Genomic DNA, 22,511 nt, shown 5'->3' on the forward strand with positions numbered 1-22,511 from the left:
ATCAGATTTGTTTCAACTGATTGGTTCAACTAGTGATGCAGTCGTAACGTCAGTGTTTTTCAAGAGGAAGTCTCAACTGCAGTCTGCGGTCCAAGATATTTTTAGGGGTTCATTCTTTGTCAGTCAGATGAAAAAGTTGCTCACCTGTATTTGCTGAGTGCTACCTCTACCAGCATCACAGACTTCACTAATGAGCCTTCATTTCCTTTTACCGGTACATTAACAGATTGTTGCCCCCGTAGGTTCCATTAGCCTCAATGACTGAGATGGACATCATGCATCACTTAAACACCTGCGCGCATGCCTTCCATTTGGGCAAATCTTCTCCCTTGGGATGTCCCTAAGTATGCACTGTGTATTTCTTTTTTGTGTGTTTACCTTTTATGAGGAAGGCAGCTACAATAGCTAAAGTCATTATAGGCTGTGCCTTGGAAGCCTTGCAAATGGAAGAGTACATTAGTTCGACTGTGTTGGGAATGAGGGAATAGTGTCTTACATTTTTTCATTGCAGTTTGGGATTTATGCATTGTACATTGGACAAATATACTGCACATAGAATGGGCATTAAAGTAAAAACTGCATCACTGTCTACCATTCTGCAATGCAATATGTGGCATACAGCCAAACTGTATTGTTTGGAGTCGATGTCTTATCTGAAAAGGAGAATGGACCACTGGGTTCACCTTGACCTTGTGATGACTGAATATTATTTATTTCATAACAGTATTTTCCATAATTTTAGGATTTGGCTTTGTTCCACATGTGACCTTTTCCCACGATTGTGTTGCCTGTTATCAGTTCCGATACACAAACTTGAGAGTCACTCTGAGTCCTGCAGAGCATCCACAATCACAGGGGAGGATGAGAGAGAACAAGGTGCAGCAGACTGATGAGAAAGACATTTCCAAGATGCAGCCAGGGGTCCGCTGACGTTGGAGAGAGGGAGTGGTAGGAAAGGAAGGAAGGCTGGTGCGGAGGGGGTGAGTAAGAGCAGCGGAGCACAGCAGTGACTAGGGAATCAGGTTTCTCAGACGCAGCAGCGAGACTCCAGAGATGGGAGGAGAGAGGCTGGGCCAGATTTTCCTTCAGACACTCCCAGTCTTTCAAAGGCTCTGAGCTCAGCTAACAGTCCTAGGACTTTCGCTGAATCTGGATCTCGGAGCACAGAGACAGCGTCCACACCTCCCTGGACCCTCCCTACTCCTACACACACCTCTGGACATCTGACTTATATTATCCCTGAGGACATCTGTACTTTTGGTAAATATCTCTTTTTCTCTATCAGATTCAAATCCAAACTAAGTCCTTCATCTTTTAGTTGCAGTTGCATGCAGACTTTGCTGAAGTGATGCTTTAATAGTTCTGCCTCTGGTTCTAATTTACTGTGCACAACTGTCCCTCCCCCACAGCGGCTAGAGTTATATATGGATTGTATTGGTCTGGCACTGTCTATGTACTTGTTTGTTGAATTCCTCACATAATTGCGTGCAGGATAAGGGCAGTCATGGGCAAATACATCCTGTGCACAAATCCCACCACAAAGAACATTCTTAAGAAACTGATTTAAACTGAAACTACACACATGCACAGAAGCTAAAAGTCAAAACTTGTGACATTACAGAGTTGTTTATTCTCAATTTCCATCCTGTCAGATATCCCCCTGAGTCATGTCTGTTTGTGTGTCCGTATGTGGTTAGTGAACTCCCGAGTGGAGTGACCGTGTGTGACTCATCACCCTCAAAATAAAACAGTATGACTGGACCTAATCACAGCTTCAAAGAATGGATGTGAAGTCTGAGGGAGGGTGTGTTGAACTTCCAGCAGTAGAAGCTGGAAATGTGGGACGGAAAATAAAACTGTCTTTGACGTGGCTCTGCTGCAAAACATTGAAGCAGACATTAGTTTTTGGAGCAAATAGCTGTGGAAAATAAGCCTCACTGTCACCGTCAGTCTGTTTTCTCGGTAGGAGTGTGATATTCAACTGGGAAGCAACTGAGAATGCATTCTTTGCGTCACATCAGTCATACTGTGGTGAGAACTCTCATAAGCTTGCCAGCAGGGGGCTGACCCAAGGGGATGTACAAGAAGGAGAACACGAGATTAGATCTTGTTGTTTCAGAAGACAATGAAGGGAAAGGATAGTGGTCACACAGGACTACAGCTATAGCAGCTTTCCTCTCCAGAACTGTTTGATCCACGTTTATCAGTGAACGACAGAGATATTAGGAGACTATCAGCTTTCACTAACAAGCAGCAGCTCTGCATTTTGGAAATCACCATCTTGGAGAGATTGAATTAAAATCACACATAGGAGAGCTATCACTCTACTCCTGGTTTCTGCCAGAGCAGGCTGAGACACAGACTGCTGAGTCTGTGTGATTTTCCTGCATGTGATGCCATGTACTAGGCTCTCTGCTTTCAGCTAATGAAAGCGTGATGATTAATGCCATGGCTGGATCAACGGTTCAGTGCTGACGTGTGTTTCTTGAAATTGTCCAGGAAGGTAGATCAACAATATAGTCCTACAGACAACCACAGATTGTGATGGTAATTTTAGGATCTGTGCACAGTGCTGCAGGAGATGATGACAGAAGAGTCAGCGTTTTGCTCAGACTCATTTCATCTTAGCAAATACCTACTAACATAAGAATGAGAACTTACAGTTCTTCCCAAAACTTACAGTCAAAAATGACAATCATTCACCTCACCATCCTGCTGCTGAGCTATACCATATCACAACAGAATGGATGATTATTTAATGTGATCTCTGGGCGTTTCACATTCCTGGATCGGGAGGGAAATCCTGTAAGCCCAAGGTGAAGCAATAAAGTCTTTCCTTAACTACTGCTCTCATGTTTGCACTTGGTGATCTGTTCACCACTGACAAAAACCTTTGTTTTCAGATGGCTTATGAGGCAGTGGTATAAACATACAGCTTTTGCAAAATCTTTTCAGTCTGGATGTAGTATCTGGAACAGTCTACTGACATCTGCATCTTTTTAGCAGCATATTTCCACTGGCATGCGTCAATAACAGAAATGGATCCTGAAGGCTCACGTGAGTAAATGTTATTCACTCAGACTAAATGCTGTTGCATAACGTGGTGATTTTAAAATATGCTTGGAGATTTACGGTCTAAGGAACTTTGAATTGAGTGTTGGAGAACTGATTAACGTGAACCAGTTGTATACCATTGCTCTCGTGGTGTAGTAACTGGGGTATAACAGGCTCATGACCTTTGCACAGGTATACAAGATGATCCAGATGTCAAGGTAATGATGGCAGGGTCGACTCTGAGGAAAGTCAAGTCCCGCTCCTGGAAGAAGCAGCGGCATTTTCGCCTTCTGGAGGACGGACTGACAATCTGGTACAAGTCCAGATGGGCAGGCAGAGGCCACTCCACCTGTGAGTGCAGAAGCATGTAGTACATACTGTAACTTTGTTATTATACATTATATACATTATGCTCCCCCCTGTTAATCTCAAACAGGGAGGAGACAGATAGCCAGTCCATGTTGTTAATTAGTTTCAGTTTCCTTGGGGTCAATTTACAACTTAGAAATATGAATAAGGCCTGCCCCGGTGGTCTAATGATTATGTGGTCACCACATTCCCACAGCATTCCCTGTCAGGGACCTTTGTTGCATAACCCATAAGGGTTAGGGTTAGGGTAATTTTTGCAACTGTAACTATAATCCAATGATACAAAAATCTTTTAAGATTCAAGATTTTTACAATTTAGCCAGTAAAATGTAAAAAGGGAATCGAGGAATTGCTCTATTCTTGGCTAAATGTCCCTCATTCCTCAGTTTCAGTGACCGAGGTGGAAGCAGTGCGTGAGGGCCATCAGTCGGAGGTCCTGCAGAGCATTGCTGAGGAGTTCCCCACTGACCTTTGCTTCACCTTGGTGTTTCACGGTCGCCAAGGCAACCTGGACCTCGTGGCTGAGTCCCCAAGGGAGGCCCAGGCCTGGATCCAGGGTGTGCGCAAGCTGATTCACAAAGCTCAAACGATGGATGAGAAGGAGAGGCTAGACCAATATCCTTTGACTGTAGAGGGTAACCGAGTTAGGAATTTAATGAAAAACAGCAGTGTTTATTCTGGCGTTGCCTGATATCAGCTTATCCCTTTTCTTTTTTAAACAATAGTCTCCCAGTGGAAACGGTTTTTGACTTTTGAGTTACTGGTAATATTAGCATTGAATAAAGTTCTTTGAATGTGAGTTTTTATTCAAAACAACAAATCTGAACTGGAGTTTCCTATAGCATCTTCTCAGGTGGGTCTGGGACTGGTTTCAAAAAGCTGACAAAAACAAAGACGGGAAGATGAATTTCAAAGAAGTGAAGAAGCTGCTGAAGATGATGAACGTCGAAATGAATGAAGAACATGCTCTTCATCTCTTCACAGTAAGAGTCTGAGGGTAAAAAATGTAAGGCAGAGATAGTGATAAGGCTGAAGTTAACAGACTCAAGATCACTGATATTATAGACATATTAACCACTAAAGAGTTTCTGGTTTTCTTGAGACAGCCTCTAAAAACAGATTTGTTGTCACCGTATGTTTAATTTCATTTTGCAATTTGCTGAACTTTAAAAGAACAAGAATCCATCCCTTCAATATAAGATCAAATACTGAAATGAAAGACTAGTATATTTCTATAAAATGTATCAAGCTTGTTTTAAACATGCAAGAACTTCAAGTCACTTCCTTTATCCAACCACAGATGGCCGACAAGTCAGACAGCGGCTCTTTGGAAATCGAGCAGTTTGTCCATTTCTACAAGATCCTCACTCAGAGGGATGAAGTGTGGAAGGTGTTCCAGGACTACTCTGGAGACGGAGAGAAGTTAATGCTGGAGGAACTGGTGAGCTTTTTGAGGATGGAGCAACACGAGGGAGAGCAGAGTGCCAAGCATGCCCAGGAGCTGATCGACCGCTATGAACCATCTGAGACAGGTAATGGTGGCTGTGAGCGACAGCAGTGCAGATTTTTACTGGACATGGAGAAAACGTTATTGAATGCAGACACAAGGTAAAATAATCTGTACACTGATATCTGTGCAGTAGCACTGACAGCCTAAAAGATTATCTTTATGAACCAGAGGTGAATTTGAGTTTTAGGTTCTGTACTGTTTTACTTTGTACTTGTATACCAACAAGGCTACCACCATATTCGATCATCATTTGAGCTAAATATGAGCATCACTATGCTAACAGTGAAATCCTTAAGTCTTTCACAAAACAACTGCTATTAATATGTGTGTAAATACTATATAAACAGGGCTGAAATACACAGAGGAAAGGTAATGTAATTGAGAATAAACATCATGTAGTTTATATTTGTTCTGAATTATAATATATATTAAATTATTATTCTGTAAATTGTGATATGTTTTAGCATATTAATAGGTAGACTGTGCTCTTGTGCCCACTCCATCTTTTACATAACACGTGTGCAGCCGTGAAGCAAGGCGCCATGTCTTTGGATGGCTTCCAAATATACCTGTGCTCCCAGGAGGGCTCCATATTTAAGCCCGAGCGTCAAGATCTTCATCAGGACATGAGCCATCCGCTCAGCCACTACTTCATCTCCTCTTCACACAACACCTACCTGCTGGAGGACCAGCTGCGGGGACAGAGCAGCCTGGAGGCATACATCCAGTGAGGAAACGACACACACAGAGCATTGACACCAGAAAGTGTGTTTGAAAATACTTCATACATAGCTGGATAATAGGACAATGAAATGGTAGCCAGAGAGATTAGACAATACCAGTGAAGGATTTTTGAGAAAGTCTAAGCTTTAGTTGTAAATTCATGTATTCAAGAATACTTTGTTAATCCTTCAAGGAAATTGTTTAAATTGTTTACTTTGAAAGAAACATGGAATGGTCATGACTTGCATGTGTCTGCAGGGCCCTGAAGAGAGGCTGTCGTTGCGTAGAGGTGGACTGCTGGGATGGCAGTGATGGGGAGCCGGTTGTATATCATGGGCACACTTTGACTTCAAAAATCCTCTTCAAAGATGTTGTTTCAACACTCAAAGAATATGCTTTCAAAGTGAGTACACAAACACACAGATTTTGTCACTTCCATCTACCAGTAACCATCTCATTATGTCTTACCAGAATCAATTTGATTTTAAAGTAACCGCCACTCGTTCCCACTTGTGCTGTAACAGAACAAACAGTGTTGTTGGGACATGGCTAATTTGGATAAACCACAGACCACTAATGAAATTCCCTTAACTTCTAATGTATTGGAGTGGCCTCACAACAGAAACCCTAAACAATCAGCATGGCTACACACCACTGACAGTAATTAACAAAAAAATGTGTTTTGTAACTGAAATGCCAACATTTGAGTGCAGATGTAATTTGCATACACCACACTGTCTGCGTCTGTCTGACAAGCCCAGTCGCAGTAGGTAACGTTCCCCGTCTCTAAATTAGAATATACCCCTGTAGACTGAACCACATGGAACACTTCTCTGTTTTATCCCACACAAACTCACATACCCAACTTTGGGAAGATATATTTAGCAGGATTATGGAAACATAGTCTTAATGGGAATTACAACATAGTTTTTTTACACACACATGCACCATTCTGCGTTTATCCAGTGTTTATCCTATTCTATATATTTTATTTTATTTTGTAACATATTTTTTAATTCCGCTATTTATTCTATTTTTCTTCAGACGTTGAGTTGGTACTGGTGATGAAGCTTCATTGTTACATAGTACATGACAATAAAGAATCTTGAATCTTACATATTGAATGTAGGAAAAAGGGCAAAATAACCATGTGTACTTTTTAAGAATATTGTTCCCTGTTTGATAGGTGTCGGACTTCCCTGTCATCCTCTCCCTTGAAAATCACTGTGGCGTGGAGCAGCAGGCAGTCATGGCCCAGCACCTTAGCCAAATCTTGGGTGACATGATACAGAGCACCCTGCTGGAAGGACATATCCCTCAGCAACTTCCTTCTCCACAGGTCAGAATCAGTTATTTTTTGTCAAATGTGCAAGGGAACACACCCAGGGATTGTTTCTTTTTCCTTTTAACCTAACTTAAGGGGCATATCCGATATGCCAGTGTCTGGCCTAACTTTTTGTAGGTATTTTTATGGGTATGTAAGAGTTTGTCATTTCCTGGAAAATAATTTGAAAAGGTTGATGACTCATTCAGGGCGTGCACTAATTTAGAATCCAATGAACACTTTCTCAAATTTTTACGTAACTCCCTGCCCCTGCTTCTCTCTTTCACCAGCAGCATTTCTTGGCTTGAACATGTGTGGAGGGTGACTGCACAGGGTAAGGGGTTAGCAGAGTTAAGCAGCAGCTTCTTGTTTTTACAGAAAACACGTAAACATGTGGATCATGGGGACTTTTAAAGTGTTGCTTCCCACTGCATATTCACTGTCAAATACTGTGTTGTATCAGTAAATAATGAACATTACTGGTAATTTTGAATTCCCAATTGGCCTTTTAAAAGGGAGAACCATTGGCTGAGATGTTACTAGTCATTGTGTGTCTCAGTTTTGCATATCTGACACTTTCCCACATTCATAGAGCTGTTCAGTCATTCATCGTTGACTAAGTAATCGTAATTAATTCTGGTAAGAGTTGAGTCCATCACTGTAGTCTGACTGTGGATGTCAAATTAGATTTCGTATGACGTACTGTGTGATGTGTTCCTTCCTGTACCTGACATTATATTGTAAAATGAAAAAAAACAAACAAAAAAAAATGTTCAACTACAGCCACTCCAATGTGAGGTTGTAATGCTGTTTTTAATAAAAAAACAAATGTACCGAAGACATTTTTGAAAGGTCAGGGAATCATCAAAATCCACAGTCAAGTGCACCAGATAACATGTTAATCCATCCAGCAGAAGGCAGGACAATTGAATACAGTATTTTCCCAGAAGAACAACCACAGAATGATGACATAGGAATATTTGTGGTCTCCAAAGCATGAATCCTTATCGCTTCGGTCAGTCTCTTTGAACTTTTCATTTAGTGTCACCGTGGTTTTGGTTTATGGAGAGGCTCAAAATACACTGCCTGGCCAAAAAAAAAAAAATGTCGAAACCAAAAAAAATGTCGTTGGACCGCCTTTAGTTTTGATTACAGCACGCATTCGCTGTGGCATTGTTTCACAAGACAGTGTCACAAGATTTATTTCCATCCAGTGTTGCATTAATTTTTCACCAGATCTTGTATTAATGATGGGAGAGACTGACCACTGCTCAAAGCCTTCTCCAGCACATCCCAAAGATTCTCAATGGGGTTAAGGTCTGGACTCTGTGGTGGCCAATCCATGTGTGAAAATAATGTCTCATACTCCCTGAACCACTCTTTCACATTGTGAGCCCCATGAATCATGTCATTGTCATCTTGGAATATGCCCATGCCATCAGGGTAGAAATCCACTGATGGAATAACCTGGTCATTCAGTATATTCAGGTAGTCAGCTGACCTCATTCTTTGGGTACATAATGTTGCTGAACCTAGACCTGAGCAACTGCAGCAACCCCAGATCATAGCACTGCCCCCACAGGCTTGTACAGTAGACACTAGGCATGATGGGTTCATCACTTCATCTGCCTCTCTTCTTACCCTGATCACTCTGGAACAGGGTAAATCTGGACTCATCAGACCACATGACCTTCTTCCATTGCTCCAGAGTCCAACCTTTATGCTCCATAGTAAACTGAAGCCTTTTTTTCCAGTTAGCCTCTCTGATTAGTGGTTTTCTTAAGGCTACACAGCTGTTCAGTCCCAATCCCTTGACTTTGCTTCACATTGTACATGTGGAAATGCTCTTACTTTCACTATTAAACATAGCCCTGAGTTCTACTGTTGTTTTTCTTCCATTTGATTTCACCAAACGTTTACATGATCACGATCAATCAGGATTTTTTTCCAACCACATTTCTTTCTCGAAGACGATGGTTCTCCACTATCCTTCCAGTTTTTAATAATGCGTTGGACAGTTCTTAACCCAATTTTAATAGTTTCTCCAATCTCCTTAGATGTTTTCTCTGCTTGATGCATGCCAATAATGTGACCCTTCTCAAACAGACTAACATCTTTTCCATGACCACGGGATGTCTCTTTCATGGTGGTTTGACCAATTTGAGGGAAACTTTGGTGTCATTAAGAACTCACATTTTAAAAATTTATTGTCAGTCTTTGCATTGTTGTCCATCGTGCACTAATCCTAAAAGCACTAGTATAACTTCCAAACTATTTTCCATCAGAGCACTTAGGGCAATCAATGCTAACTTGAAGTAATGGCAGATAGATGCTATTATGAATTCCACTGAGGTTTTAGCCATTTAAATAGTGTTGCATTCCGCATTTAGTTAGGAGACAACAAAGTGCAAGAAGATGGAACGTCTTCATGTGTAGTCTGGGTATTGAAGACAATTTTTCATTCAATCATCCATTATACATGCCATCACATTGCCAGGAAAAATGAACAAGCAGATGTTACATAAAGAGTGTGGACATATTAATTTCATAATTACATGGGTTTTAATTACAGGAACTGAAGGGGAAGATTTTGCTGAAAGCCAAGAAGATTGGTGGTCTGGAAGATTGTCTTGATGAAACCCTGACAGATGAAGTCAGTGATGAAGAAGAGATGGCCAATGGTGATGCTGAGAGCCCTTCTACAGAAGATCCACCTGCTGGAAAAAAGAATGGCAAGGTACATGTAACTATGCTTGGAGATCATGCAGTAACCTGATTTAGTACTCTTCTTTAGTTTACCACTGAGTGTGAGTGAATAAAGATAGAAAGCAGAGACCTTCAACAACACCAGAGGAGTTAAGGTAAGACAGGAGTGAATGGCACTTGATAATAAAGAGAGACAGGAAACTGGGTTGGGCCATAAGAGACACTGAGGCGAGACTGGAGTAAAAGAAAGGGAGATAGTGAAAAGAAACAGGAAACAGATATTTAAAAGGCGGGGGACCAGGATCCTCAAGTGAGAAACAGCATCCAATGTTCTTCTCAGTTAGATTACGTGCAAAATATCGAAAACTGCACTCTTTATTTTCACACTTGTATAGATATGGATAGAGGGCATTTCCCTGGTGTGCAGTGAGAGTTTAACAGGCCACATTTGTGGCTTTAATAATTGCAATAGAGTTGATGAGGCAGAGAGATATAAATTCTAATCATGTTACCCAGATTTTTTTTAATTTTCATTAAGCAATGTTACTTCTTAATTTTTACTTTTGTAAATCCTTGTAATCCTTTATATTTTATGTGAGTAAATATTAAAGACAACTCTCAATGTGGCATTTTAATAATTAAACAAATGTGAACTTAAGGGCAGTAATTAAATAATACTTGCAGGGTAAAATATGCAACTAAACAAAAGTTAGTGTCAAATTTTCAGATTGTTGTGTACAGCTGCAATAAAGTAATCATTACTATGTAGTATGATGTCGTACAAGTAAACAAAATTACTAATATACTGCACTATATCCACATATGGATGTATTTTCAAAAAACACCCCAGTTTCAGTGTGAACCTACCACATAAACCTCCCAATACCAAATCATAAATCATATTAAGTTTCCACAATATTTCGTCAGATACTGCACACATGATAGCTAATTTGAACTAATTTTCTGATCTTATATTGTAACTTACTTATAGTAACATTTTCATGTGATGGCATCATTCCCACTTTCTATAAGTGAAGAGTATTATCTGTTCAGGACTAATTGCAAGTTCCGTCAGCATGTATGACTTTAAGGAAAATGTACCACTCATGTAATTATTTGCTGTGTTATTTAAATGTAGAACAAAATAGTGGTCTCTCATTACTGTTTTCTTTCTTACACTTGATTGAAATATTTTCATGTAACACCCCTACCCCCGACCCCTACCACCTTTGCAGAAATCCAAACTGTCCAGGGAGCTTTCAGACTTGGTGGTGTACTGCAAGAGTGTGCACTTCCATGGTTTTGAGCATGCCCGTTCACACGCCAAATGCTATGAGATCTCCTCCTTCTCTGAATCCAAAGCAAAGAAGCTTGCAAAGGAAGCAGGTACCATAAACACGTAGGAGTTGATTTTCCTGCTGATAAAATAATATAGTTGATATAACTACTGAATATGTTATCCATGTTTGTGTTATAATATTTCCAGGTGCATTTAGAGTTACAGGTGGATTTCTCCTTGTTTATGCAGTAGAGATACATTGCATGTAATATCCTCACACCTTTCTTCAGGGGCAGATTTTGTGCAGTACAACACAAGGCAGCTGAGCAGGATCTACCCTGGCGGCCTCAGGACAGACTCCTCCAACTATAACCCGCAGGAGATGTGGAATGTTGGCTGCCAGATAGGTGAGTTTAAGATCGCCCTCTACTGGTTTGTCAAACTGTTTCAGCTTGTTACAGAATCTTTGATAGAAAAGCACACCCGAGGATGAGTACGCACAGCAAAACAACCTCCCCACACCAGTAACTGAATCAGCAACATTGCAATCATATTGTACTTGGCCAAAGCTATATCATCATCTGTTACACATACGTAGATGTCGAATGTTGCAATTTGAGAATGGAAATAAGATCGATCTGAATCAAAAGTTTCTCAAATGACCACAGTGAAATGGGCACTGCACATACCTGTACCATTTCATTTGTGACAGGACATTGAGGAGTAAATGTTTTTGTGCAGAGCATCTCTGCCAGGCCAACTTTTACTGCAAGAAGATTAAAGATGAGGGTCAGACACAGAACATCACCCTGATGGGTTGGAAGGATTTGATAGGACAGATGCTTCCTGTCACTTGGGTTAATATTGGTGCTCTACCAGTTTTGCTTTGTTTTTTGTTATTTTCTGGCCATCTGTGCCTCTATTTGATAGTTGTAAGTGGATAGAGACAGGAAGTAATGGGTGAGAGAGAGGGGATGACAATCAGAAAAGGGTGCAGGCTGCAGTCTGTGTCTTCTGGGAAAAAGTATGATCCAGCCAGACATAGTACAAACAAACAAAATCAAAACACACCATGAATTGCATTATTTCCGTTCTTATCTCTTTTCTATAGTGGCTCTGAACTTCCAGACAGCCGGTCTGGAAATGGATCTGAATGATGGGCTGTTCAGACAGAACGGCTGCTGTGGCTATGTCCTCAAGCCTGACTTCATGAGAGATGGCAACACTCAGTTCAGTCCAGAGAAACCTGAGGAGCTGCAAGGCTACAAACCTCTCCGCTTATCCATTCAGGTTCAAAACTACATGCAAGTCTAGTGGGTTTGTGGTTGCAATGGACACTTACTACTGCCTGTGTGTAAAATAATTTAAATGCCAGCATGTAGTCTCAGAAAACAAGAGAAAGGGAACGTAAAAGGAGTTCTGTATCTCATATGCAAATATTTTTGTGTGTTTATTAGGTGATAAGTGGGCAGCAGCTTCCAAAGGTGAATCAGAAAGAAGGCTCTATTGTAGACCCACTGGTCAGAGTGGAGATCTATGGAGTACCACAGGACCAGGCCAAGGAAGAGACCAGTCACATCAACAACAATGGTGACAGTATTTTTTTTCTTTACATATAGTAGATGCTTTTGATGACATGACAGCCAGCGTGTGAACAAATAAAAAAAAAGTTATTAGCCCCAGTTGGTCATATTCACTCTCTACCTGCAGGTTTTAACCCAGTGTGGAATGAAACTCTGAATTTTGTTATCCACAACCCTGAGCTGGCACTGGTTCGCTTTGTAGTGGAGGACTACGACAAGGCATCCAGGAATGACTTCATCGGGCAGTTCACTCTTCCCTTTATGTGCATCCAAGCAGGTGAGCAAAGCACACAAAGCCTCAGCTCACAGCAGTATGATAGCCAATAAACATCGAGGTAATATCTTAGGTTGTGTCCAATTCTAGTGACCTCAGTACTTACTCAGCACAACAGTGATCTAACTGAAAGTACTTGTCGTATTACTGCACTCTACTGGATAAAAGTATTAACAACAAGAAGCGTCTTTCAAGAGTCTTGTCTCTGTTCAATGAACTGCCTCAGTTTTGACATTTAGTAAATGCCAATGTTCTAATGTAATACAATATGTACCTTTAACATTTTTACTTTTATACTGTTTCTTTTGTCTTACCTTACTCTATTTTTTGTATTTTACACAATTGTACCCTGCTGCTGTAACACCTTAACACCAGGACTTTTTTAGTAAACATTGCGAAGCCTTGACGTATTTTATGCAATAGACGTATTTAAGTGGTCGACATAATCAACAACGCCAACGAGTCGTTGCCGCCCTAATTGCAACCTTAATCATCTTCTTCTCTTCAGGATACCGTCACATACATCTGCTCTCTAAAGATGGAACTGCCATCCCTCCTTCTTCACTCTTTGTTAACATCAACATTTCAGAGATGACATGAAGAATCAGAGGAAGATGATGACAGTGTTTCCTCAACCTGACGAGGACTGTGAACAGCACACATCAGTACTTTAATGTTAGATTGGGCATCTGTCTCACTGAAGTTACATCAGGAACAAAGGTGTTGGGAGTTCTATAAAAGAAGGAAGCAAATTGACTGATCAACTTGTTGGCAATTGCAAAGTAGTCTCCTTTAAGACCAATTTTACACCAAGAAATGAAACCACTACCACAAGTATTTAAAAAAAAAAACCCAATATTTAAGGCAACATGTCTGCCAGCACTTATACCTAACATCTGAAATTTTACATTACAGACAATTATGGAAGTACTTCTTGAAAGCTTTTAATATTTATAGTAAAAGAACATGAAAGATTACTGCATGTCCAGAATAAATATTTGTACCATTTTACTGAAGGTCTGCTGTTCGCAAAGTCAAATGATGTGACAAGGTGGCCAATTGTCAGTATTGCAAATCTAGAACTATACTCAAAGCTCTGCATCGTGTTGGTTAATGTGCAGTAAAGCTGCAAAGTGCCTGCTTAAATGAGTCATCTCATACGGATGTTAAAATTTACAAGGTTATGTTGTGTGAAATGTAGATGTATGTGAATATAGGCTTGTCAATACACTTTTTGAAAGGTTCAGCGGCAATGCGTAAAATTCATACACACGTCTGGCTCATTCATCGTATATTACATTCTCTATTTTTTATTTAGCTTTTGCAGAACCATAAAGTCAAATGACAAATGCGCCAATCAAACACAACATTAAAGCCACTGCCACCTGAAATGACTAATTGAGAAAATTCTATAATAAAAGTGAATCTCAAAAGAGCAGGTGTCTGTGTGAGTATTTATTCTAATATCAGCATATGTATGTGGGTAAGATTGCCTGACAAATCAGAATGTGCCCGTACCACATATCAAACTGGCAACAAAGAAATTTAGTCACTATACATCACCACCACATCCCTAAGTAGTCTTTGCCACAACCTCTTCAGCTACTTCCTCTAGCCCACTGGCTAAAGGAAGTAGCTCCCTCGCTGTTCCTTCTGCTGCTCTCTCATCCAGAGTCCCCTGCAAAGCCTCCTTCAGGGTGAGGCTGCCAGCTTCAGAGTCTCTCACCACACCCTGCTCCACTGACATCTCCGGATGGTGCCTCTGCAGATGTTTGACCACCTGGAACTTCTGTTTTGCTCTGTAGGAGCAGTGGCAACAGCAGAAAGGTTGCTGTTTGGTGTGAGAGAGGTAGTGATGCCTGAGACCTGCCGGCCAACGGAAGGCCTTCTGACACAATCCACAAGTATATGGTCGATCGCTGCTGTGCTGCCGCTGGTGCGTCTTCAGTATGAAACTTGTCTTGAAGGCTTTGCCGCATTTCTCACAGACATAAGGGCGCATGTCACAGTGCTGCGTGTCCCGGTGTGCGCGGAGGGCATCGGCTCTGTTGGTGCGGTATTCGCACTCATCACAGGCATGTGGCTTCTCTCCTGCAGACGGCAAATCAATGTTACAAAAATTCCTAGAACCTCATCTATTAAACTGTAAATAAGGGCATATGAAACCACATCATTGTTTAAGACTTCTCTAAATCTTAAAACATGCCAAGGTATTACAATCAACTTTAATGTCTTGCTGATACCTGTGTGCTTTGATATGTGGTACTTCAGCTGAGTCGCCCACTTGCATTTGTAGCCACACTCTGGACAAAGGTACTTCTTCTCTTCTTGGTGCACCCTCATGTGAAGCTACGGGCGAAATAAGTAATAATTAAAAATTTTCAGTGTGCTGGTTTTGTTTTTTGGAAATACAGTCAATGTTTCAATACACAAACAAAAAACATTCACCTATACAATTTATTTATGTAATTTAAGGCAAAGGAGAAAAAACCCAATGCGGCTCCCTCAGATCCTCAATACTTGCTAAAAATGCAGATGCTGCAAGAAAAATGTTCTTTCAGCTTTCCGTTCCACTTATTTTCATCAAAAAACAACTCGTAATACTAAAAACAATACACAGAATATGTTTCTCATACAGTCAATAGCTTTCAAGAATTGCACCCGTTTTGCTAGATGTCTGCCCGTTTATAGTTAATATTTACATCAAAATTCATAGAACAAACACATTTCCAATTCAATATCTTCATATATGTTGTGCAAGTTTTGCTAAGCTTATTATCATTATAAAGAGCATGTTTTGTAGATGTTACTACTATCTTATTTCTGATTTTCATAAACAGGACACATAATTAAATTGATTCTGACTCACCTTTCTTTGCTGCCAGCAGGGTAATTTTAAACAAAATGAGCAAAAGCTAAATTTCACTTAGTTTGTCTTATTAATAATAATAATCATATCAACTTTGAGCTTACCTTCAGCCTAGATGGATCAGTGCATGTGTAGCTGCACTGCTCACAGCTATAAGGCTTCTCTCCAGTGTGTATACGAATGTGCCACGTGATCTTCTGCTTGTTGCGCGTTGAATAGTCACAGTCTGTACATTTGTACAGTCGCTTGCTTCCATGTGAACGGAGGTGCTGCTCCAACACCAGTTGATGCCGACAGGCGAACTGGCATGTGCTGCACTTGAGAGGCTTGTCCTCTGGAGGTCCCTCCTCATGCTTATTCAGAAGATGTTGAGCCAACAGTTGCTTTGTTTTGGTTGCAAAGAGACACAGTTGGCACTGATGTGCCAGGTGACATCTCTGATGAACCTCCAGGCTTTCCTTGGTGTCAAAAGATGCCTGGCAGGTTGTGCACTTTATCTGAAGGTGCTTGCTCTGTTGGTGGGACTTAAGTGTGACATCGCTGCTACATGTGAAGTCACACTGCTTGCATGAGAAACAGGCGTGTAGCTGATGCACACGTTTGCAGTGGTTTCTTAAAGCAATCTCCGAACTAAACTGAGCATCACAATGAGTGCACACATGCTGTAACTCCCCTGTGTGGCACCTGAGATTGTGCCGTCTTACATCGTCAAGTGTGTATCCACTGAAGTCACACCGTGAGCAGAAATGTGTAGGTTGTTTGTCATGGATGCGCATCCTATGCTGGCGCAATTTGGTCACAGCCCCAAAGGTCTTGTCACACAAGTCGCAGGTGTGACGACCGATTCCCGTATGAAGAGACTCGTGTTCTTCCAAGCGATAGCGCCTCGTGGTGCTAAAAGGACAGTAGCGGCAGCGGTGAGGTTGTGCACCTTTGTGTTTCAGTGCAATGTGTTGTGCCATGCATCGTTCTTGTTTACAGCTGAATGTACAGTGTGGGCAATGCAGATGTTTAGGTTTTGCAGCACCGGACATTTCTTTGTTATGAACATACAGAGCATGACGAGTCAAAGAAATTCTTGATTTGGCTACAAATGAACACATGGTGCATTGGACTTCACCTGGCTTCATACAGCCTTTCTTTTGATGGCTGTCTAATGCTCTTTTCTGACTGCACTTAAATGCACAGCTTGGACAACTAAAGATTTGACGATTTGTAGAAACTTCCATTGGGCTGTCATCGACTTCCTCCACCAGGTCCTGTTTGGCACTGTCATCAGTTACTTCTGAGATACTCTGATTGTCTTTTCTACTAAAGCTTTTTCTACATGTTGAAAGGTGACGTTGAACTGTTAGAAGTTTGACTGATGAAAAGCTGCACAGCTTGCATTTGAACTTACCATATTTTTTAGTGTAAAGGGTATGCCTCTGCAGAGCAACATTTCTGAGTGTGTTACTTGAGGCAACAGTTTTTTTCACAAGCTTGAGATTCAAAAGCTTTTTTGTTTGGATTTTGCTTTGCTGATGTTCTGATACATTTGATGTATCGACATCATCAACAAGGTCCTTACAGTTTGTTAAATGGGGTGTGTATCCTTCCTTCGGTTCAGGATCTTTTAAATCTGTGGAAATCTGGTCTGAGCTCCTTTGTTCATCCTGTTGTTTGGATCCTTCCAGACCTGCACCATGTTCATCTGTTGTAGCCAGATGAGTATTTGTAAAACCAACAAATGTCCTTGTTTTTCGTGGAAGTGCCGGACACTTCTTTTTAAGATGGCTATCAAGGCCACGCCTCTGTTTGAACTGTGCACCACAAGCTTGGCACTTGTGTCCCTTTATCCTGCCATGGCACACAGCTTGGCAGTGGCGCTTCAGAGCGCTCTCCTTACAGGTTACATAAGAGCATTTGTCACAGCGATAAACATCTTCAGTTGGCAGCACAAGCATCTGTACTCGTCCCTCTAAAACCATGGCTTCTGCTTGGTCCTGGTCATGCTTCTTCATAGCTTTCAGACTAGATTGTAATGGCTGATTTTGCTCTGGTGAAAAAGTGGAACTGTTATTTTCCCTTTCAAGTGTCTGACACTCCCCAGGATCAGCAGGTTGACTCGTATTAATCAGAGCCTCATAGCTACCATCTAAGTCACTTTGCTCGCACTCTCCATCTCGTACTGTTACATCATCTTCCTCTGATGAACTTATATGAGTAGAGCTGTCTGTCTTTTCTCGTGATGTGTCATTACAATTTAAAGTGCTTGCACCTTTTTGGTCCTCGTTTGGTAAAGAAGAGGTCTGATAGTCAGTGGTTGACAGTGTAGTTAAAACAAGAGTACAGTACTCCTCAGGACTGTTGACAGATGGAGGGCCAGTGGAAGTAGGTTCATTGACGACCTCAGGAGAAACAACATTCGCACAATTCACATTTTGTGAACAAGCTTCTGTTTCTTTGCTGGCATCATGATCCACTGAGCCAGGTAGAACAGACTGTTTTCCTTGAGCTTCAGGAGGTAGAGATATGGATTGTTCAGGCTGCTCATGATCAACTGAAGGCTTAATGTAAAAATCTTCCGTGAACGCTGTTGATTTTCTCTCCCTCTCTTTTGTGGCGTAGTTTTCCAGCCAAGCTTTGTCCCCAGGTACATACCCATGAGCTTTCCTCTTGTGAAGGAAGAGGGTGATGCTGCTGAAGGAGGAGTAGGAGCAGAGGGCACAGCGAAACTCTTTCACCTTGGTATGTTTGCAGTTCTCATGGTTCTGAAGTGCTTGTCTGTAGCAGCTGGTGTATGTGCAGTATTTACACTTATATATGGCAGACTGTTTCTCCTCTCCAGAATGTTTGGCCAACATATGATTGCGAAGCTCATATTTGCGCTTGCAGGCATAAGCACAGATCTCACACATGAGTGATTTGGCCTGATGTCGTAATTTATGGCTGTTTAGCTGGTCCATGCGGTGACATCGATATGAGCACTGATCACACGCATACCTAGGAGAGGAGACAGGATGTTAAGTCAGAGTAGATCACCATTGGGAACTGATCATGTTCTGGCAAATATCTGCTGGGCCAATCAAAATGTTTATGTGATGATGAACAGAAGAGTAACAGTAATGTAGTCTAACATGTCATCTGAGCACCATGGAGTTGAATTTGTTTACAACAAAACATTTCTGATTGGTAAGAGAACTATCTAACACGTCCCATAATGAAATCCCAATGGTGTGTCAGCAGACTCATATTCTGAACTGATTCTGGATATCCCAGGCTAGGGTAACAGTAGCTAACAGAAAAGTGAAAACTTAAGAGTGGGTTTATATGCTCTGGCAAATGATAAAACCACTTCATGTATCACAAAATACATTAGTCTGCACTTGCAAATCATTTTTAAACAAGAATTCTTGAAGGTGATGAACACCCATGGATGCTTTACTCTGCTCAGTAACTAATGTTCAGTAAAGCTTTCCGATCAACTACCCTTTGTTAACACAGCAGGAGAGCCAAAGCAGAAAACTGCCACCATGATAACTGATTTGACTATTGGTACCTGAAGTGACATACCACTATCAACGCAAATCCCTGCCTTTTTTAATACACAGTTTCACTTTTGTGAAAGCCCACAAATGATTATTCTAAACTTGCTTTTAACTATTGTGTATATGTACCCAGTGTCCTGAACGTCTACACAACTAAAACAGTAATAATGCATACAATAGCCATGGTGCCAATATGAATGCATACTTTAAATCACATGTGTAAGAAGCTTCACAAACAGAAAATGAACAAGCCAGAAAGTGATGTCAGTCAGTTAGCACAAAGGGTAATGCACAAACTAGCTACAAAAAAATAGCTGTAAATATGTCACAATTCATTAACATCTGCTTGTACAAAGAAAATCAAAGATACAAATGAAACTTCTTAAGAGGTTACCTGAGATCTCCAGCATGCTTCCTCATGTGGACGTTAAGATAATGCTTCCATTTAGTCACGTATCCACATTCAGCGCACATGAAGTTCTTGTTATCTGAGTGAGTGAGCATGTGTTTAGAGAGGTAGGACTCATCTCTGCACCTGAAGTCACACAGGCTACACTTGTGGGGCTTGTCACCTAACAAAAGAAAACAAACAGCACATGGGAATATGGTGGATACTGAGAATCCTATAAAAAATCATTGAAACATGATCTATTCCACAAAAGATCTATTCAGCCCTCACCACTATGCATCAGCATGTGCCGCTTCAAACCACGTTTATGCGAGGTCACATAGCTGCACTGAGAGCAGCGATGGATCTTCTCGTTGGCGTGCAAATGCCCAATGTGCTGGTCAAACTCCACAGGGTTGAAGGTGACGAAGGAGCAAAACTCGCAGTTAAGCTTTTCATTTCCTGAGTGACCATGTCTCTGGTGCTGGAGGAACACAGCTTTATTGGAGCAAGAGAAATCACACAGTGAGCAGTGGTAGGCCAGGTGCGTCCGATAATGCCCCTCCATGTCCGTCTCACTTTGAAAGACAGCACCGCAAGCATGGTGACGACATTCTACCAATTTGACCCCATGCACTTCAGCAGCATGTCTAATAAGGTCTTTGCGCAGACAACTGTGGAAAGGACAACCATCTTGGAAGCAGATCAATTGCTTGCTGTCTGACAGGATGTTGTGCGTCTTCATGTGAGACTTAAGTGCCTTACTCTGGCTAAAGCTCTGACTGCATGTGGGGCAAAGGAAGCTGTGAGTGTTTTTGCCATCCTCTGCTTCATCAGCATGCATGCAGGTAAGGTGACGGCGAATAGCGTTCCTCTCCACGGCAGAATAATCACACAAGTGGCAGTGATGGATCTTCTCACCAGCCTCACGGAGCCTATGTACTCGTAGCTTGCTCTTGCTAGTGAAGTAACGCTTGCAGGTGGGACACTGGAGACTGGGGTCAGGGTAATGTATATGAAGGTGCTCCTGCAGATGAGAGCGCATCTTGAAGCAGCGACGACACTTGGGGCAGGCATGGGTGCGATAAATATGCTCTGATCCTTTTGCCAAGTACTCTAATGGACAGAAACAAACTAGAAAATGTAAATACAACTACTTCACATATACAAATCACAAATATTTAAACAAGACAGTTTTGCCTTTGAAGCACTTGTCACAGTTTATATATTATGAAAAATTGAAAAATAATGCTATTATTATTTAAATCTTACATTAATAGTCAAGTTACAACGTAGAACCATTTGATCTTCTTATACTTAACAACAGAATGTAATTTTTTTTTACATTGATGGTGAAATAATTATTTCTGTAGTGTCTTGCACTGCTTCTTGTGTTTTATATATGTAAAAATGACAAATGGTCACTATATTCTGCCAAACAGATAATATGTGTTCATACCTTTAGAGGGCAGCGGTGCAGTACCCACAGCTGAAGATTTGCTTTTGTCCACTCCCTTTCTAGCACATTTCTTATTATTCCTTTTCCTTTTGAGCTCTTCCTTGTGGCTGTCTTGTGGTGGAGATGACACACAAGTCGGGCTGGATTTCGGTTTTGTTTTTCTTTTTGGTCTGCTGGAGATCTGAGGCAGTTTGTTTCCGTGTGTGCCTACTGTTGTGGGAGCAGGTTCTCTCCCTAAAAATAAAATGTAAAATGACCAACAACATTATACTTTAACATCTACAGTTTGAATGGAAAATAGTAATAGATTTGCATCTTACAAAAACAATTCCTTGCAGTGCAGTTTACCTGAAGAGCCTTTTGGTAGGTGCTCCAAAACGTGGTCACTTAGGTCTTTTGCATTGTCAGTGACATACTGGCAGTGAGAGCACCCAAAAGGCATGTGGCCCTTCCAATGGCTTTCCATCTCACCCTGTGGAAGAAATGACATGTAAAAGGACTGGTAGGTGCAGGGGAAAGAGTCAGACAATGCGTGGACATAAAATGGGTTTGTTATTCCTGGGCAGTGTTGTAAGTTCCCCCCTCCTCCCCCACCCACTCCTATTACCCTGCAATTAAAATGTGCAATAATATTTATCTCCATTTTTAAGTTTTTTATATGTATATTTATTCTATTTTGTATATGCTGATTCTGTCAATATCCCTGCTGTGCTCTGAGCCTTTGCACCGAAATTTCATTTTGATGAAAATCTAAATAAGTCTGTCTAAACAAGAAGTAGTTCAAAGTTCAGTTCACATAGATAAAAGTGAACTAGTTCAAGTTCATAGTTCACATTTTTTAATTCTGAACAAAATTCTCCACACTCCAAAATGAACAGTTCACATTATTATTATTATTTTTTAATGAGCAGCTTCGAGCTATTCTTGTTCAATAGAATCTCTGACTGACCTGGCCATCCATCCCCAGCCCGTCATATTTTCCCACCAGGATCTGTACTGCTTTTTTGAATAACCATTGACTGTATATACTAGGAAATAACTCAAATGTTTGTGTGCATCAGTTGCTTCTGCGGTGCCGGAGGTGGCTTTTCTTTAAGATGCACCAGCCATGCTGTGTGCCGTAATAGCCAAACAATAACGACTCATAATAATATCCACATGTTTAACGTGACTGAGTTAATATTACATGGTTACTACGTTACTTACGATAGAAACTGAATTTCGTATCAGACCTACTGCCCGAGTTTCCGAGGTCCCTTGTATCTGAAAAACAAAACATCAACAGTTATTAGTTTAACTGGATGGCTGCCCTGCCCAGCTCGTAAACCCTGTCTTCGCTGCTTGTTACTTAGAGGAATGTCTTAGTTTACATCAAATCATAGTCGCCGAAGCTTCACTTACTCTTAATGGCAATAAATTATGTTATCAATACGCTAACAATGC

General features: G+C 41.1%; 2 protein-coding genes across 6 annotated transcripts; one reads left to right on the top strand and one right to left on the bottom strand.

Moving 5' to 3' along the window:
• Positions 1 to 1,116: 1,116 nt before the first annotated feature.
• Positions 1,117 to 14,258, top strand: plcd4b (phospholipase C, delta 4b). Of its 4 annotated transcripts, none has more exons than XM_084545164.1 (16): positions 1,119 to 1,260; positions 3,007 to 3,057; positions 3,247 to 3,405; positions 3,810 to 4,038; positions 4,277 to 4,406; positions 4,724 to 4,955; positions 5,459 to 5,660; positions 5,915 to 6,059; positions 6,843 to 6,995; positions 9,553 to 9,717; positions 10,922 to 11,072; positions 11,256 to 11,372; positions 12,077 to 12,255; positions 12,423 to 12,555; positions 12,676 to 12,825; positions 13,331 to 14,258. In XM_084545164.1, the coding sequence occupies exons 2-16, from the start codon at positions 3,039 to 3,041 to the stop codon at positions 13,420 to 13,422; spliced, it is 2,256 nt and encodes a 751-aa protein (XP_084401290.1). In that variant the 5' UTR covers positions 1,119 to 1,260; positions 3,007 to 3,038; the 3' UTR covers positions 13,423 to 14,258. The 4 variants fall into 4 exon arrangements, with proteins under 4 accessions (XP_084401293.1, XP_084401290.1, XP_084401292.1 ...); XM_084545166.1 differs by having other exon boundaries at positions 1,120 to 1,260; positions 3,004 to 3,057; XM_084545165.1 differs by lacking the exon at positions 1,119 to 1,260 and adding an exon at positions 1,275 to 2,816.
• A 136-nt stretch (positions 14,259 to 14,394) lies between these two features.
• znf142 (zinc finger protein 142) lies at positions 14,395 to 22,286 on the bottom strand. 2 transcript variants are annotated; one of them, XM_084545163.1, is made up of 8 exons: positions 22,275 to 22,286; positions 21,417 to 21,540; positions 21,069 to 21,302; positions 19,901 to 20,725; positions 19,616 to 19,793; positions 15,796 to 18,676; positions 15,066 to 15,171; positions 14,395 to 14,913 (listed from the first exon to the last, which is right to left on the bottom strand). In XM_084545163.1, the coding sequence occupies exons 2-8, from the start codon at positions 21,532 to 21,534 to the stop codon at positions 14,396 to 14,398; spliced, it is 4,860 nt and encodes a 1,619-aa protein (XP_084401289.1). In that variant the 5' UTR covers positions 21,535 to 21,540; positions 22,275 to 22,286; the 3' UTR covers position 14,395. The 2 variants fall into 2 exon arrangements, with proteins under 2 accessions (XP_084401289.1, XP_084401288.1); XM_084545162.1 differs by lacking the exon at positions 22,275 to 22,286 and having other exon boundaries at positions 21,417 to 21,671.
• Between the last annotated feature and the right edge of the window lie 225 nt (positions 22,287 to 22,511).

This window comes from Chelon labrosus (assembly GCF_963514085.1).
Source record: "Chelon labrosus genome assembly, chromosome: 5".
Lineage (NCBI taxonomy): Eukaryota > Metazoa > Chordata > Actinopteri > Mugiliformes > Mugilidae > Chelon > Chelon labrosus.

Coding starts and splice junctions, on each gene's coding strand:
- plcd4b (XM_084545164.1), top strand. Junction 3,406..3,809: donor AGGCAGAGGCCACTCCACCT/GTGAGTGCAGAA, acceptor CTCATTCCTCAG/TTTCAGTGACCGAGGTGGAA. Junction 12,256..12,422: donor CTCTCCGCTTATCCATTCAG/GTTCAAAACTAC, acceptor TGTGTTTATTAG/GTGATAAGTGGGCAGCAGCT.
- znf142 (XM_084545162.1), bottom strand. CDS start 21,558: ATGTCATTTCTTCCACAGGGTGAGATGGAAAGCCATTGGAAGGGCCAC. Junction 19,794..19,900: donor GCACATGCTGATGCATAGTG/GTGAGGGCTGAA, acceptor TTCTTTTGTTAG/GTGACAAGCCCCACAAGTGT. Junction 18,677..19,615: donor AAGCATGCTGGAGATCTCAG/GTAACCTCTTAA, acceptor CTCCTCTCCTAG/GTATGCGTGTGATCAGTGCT.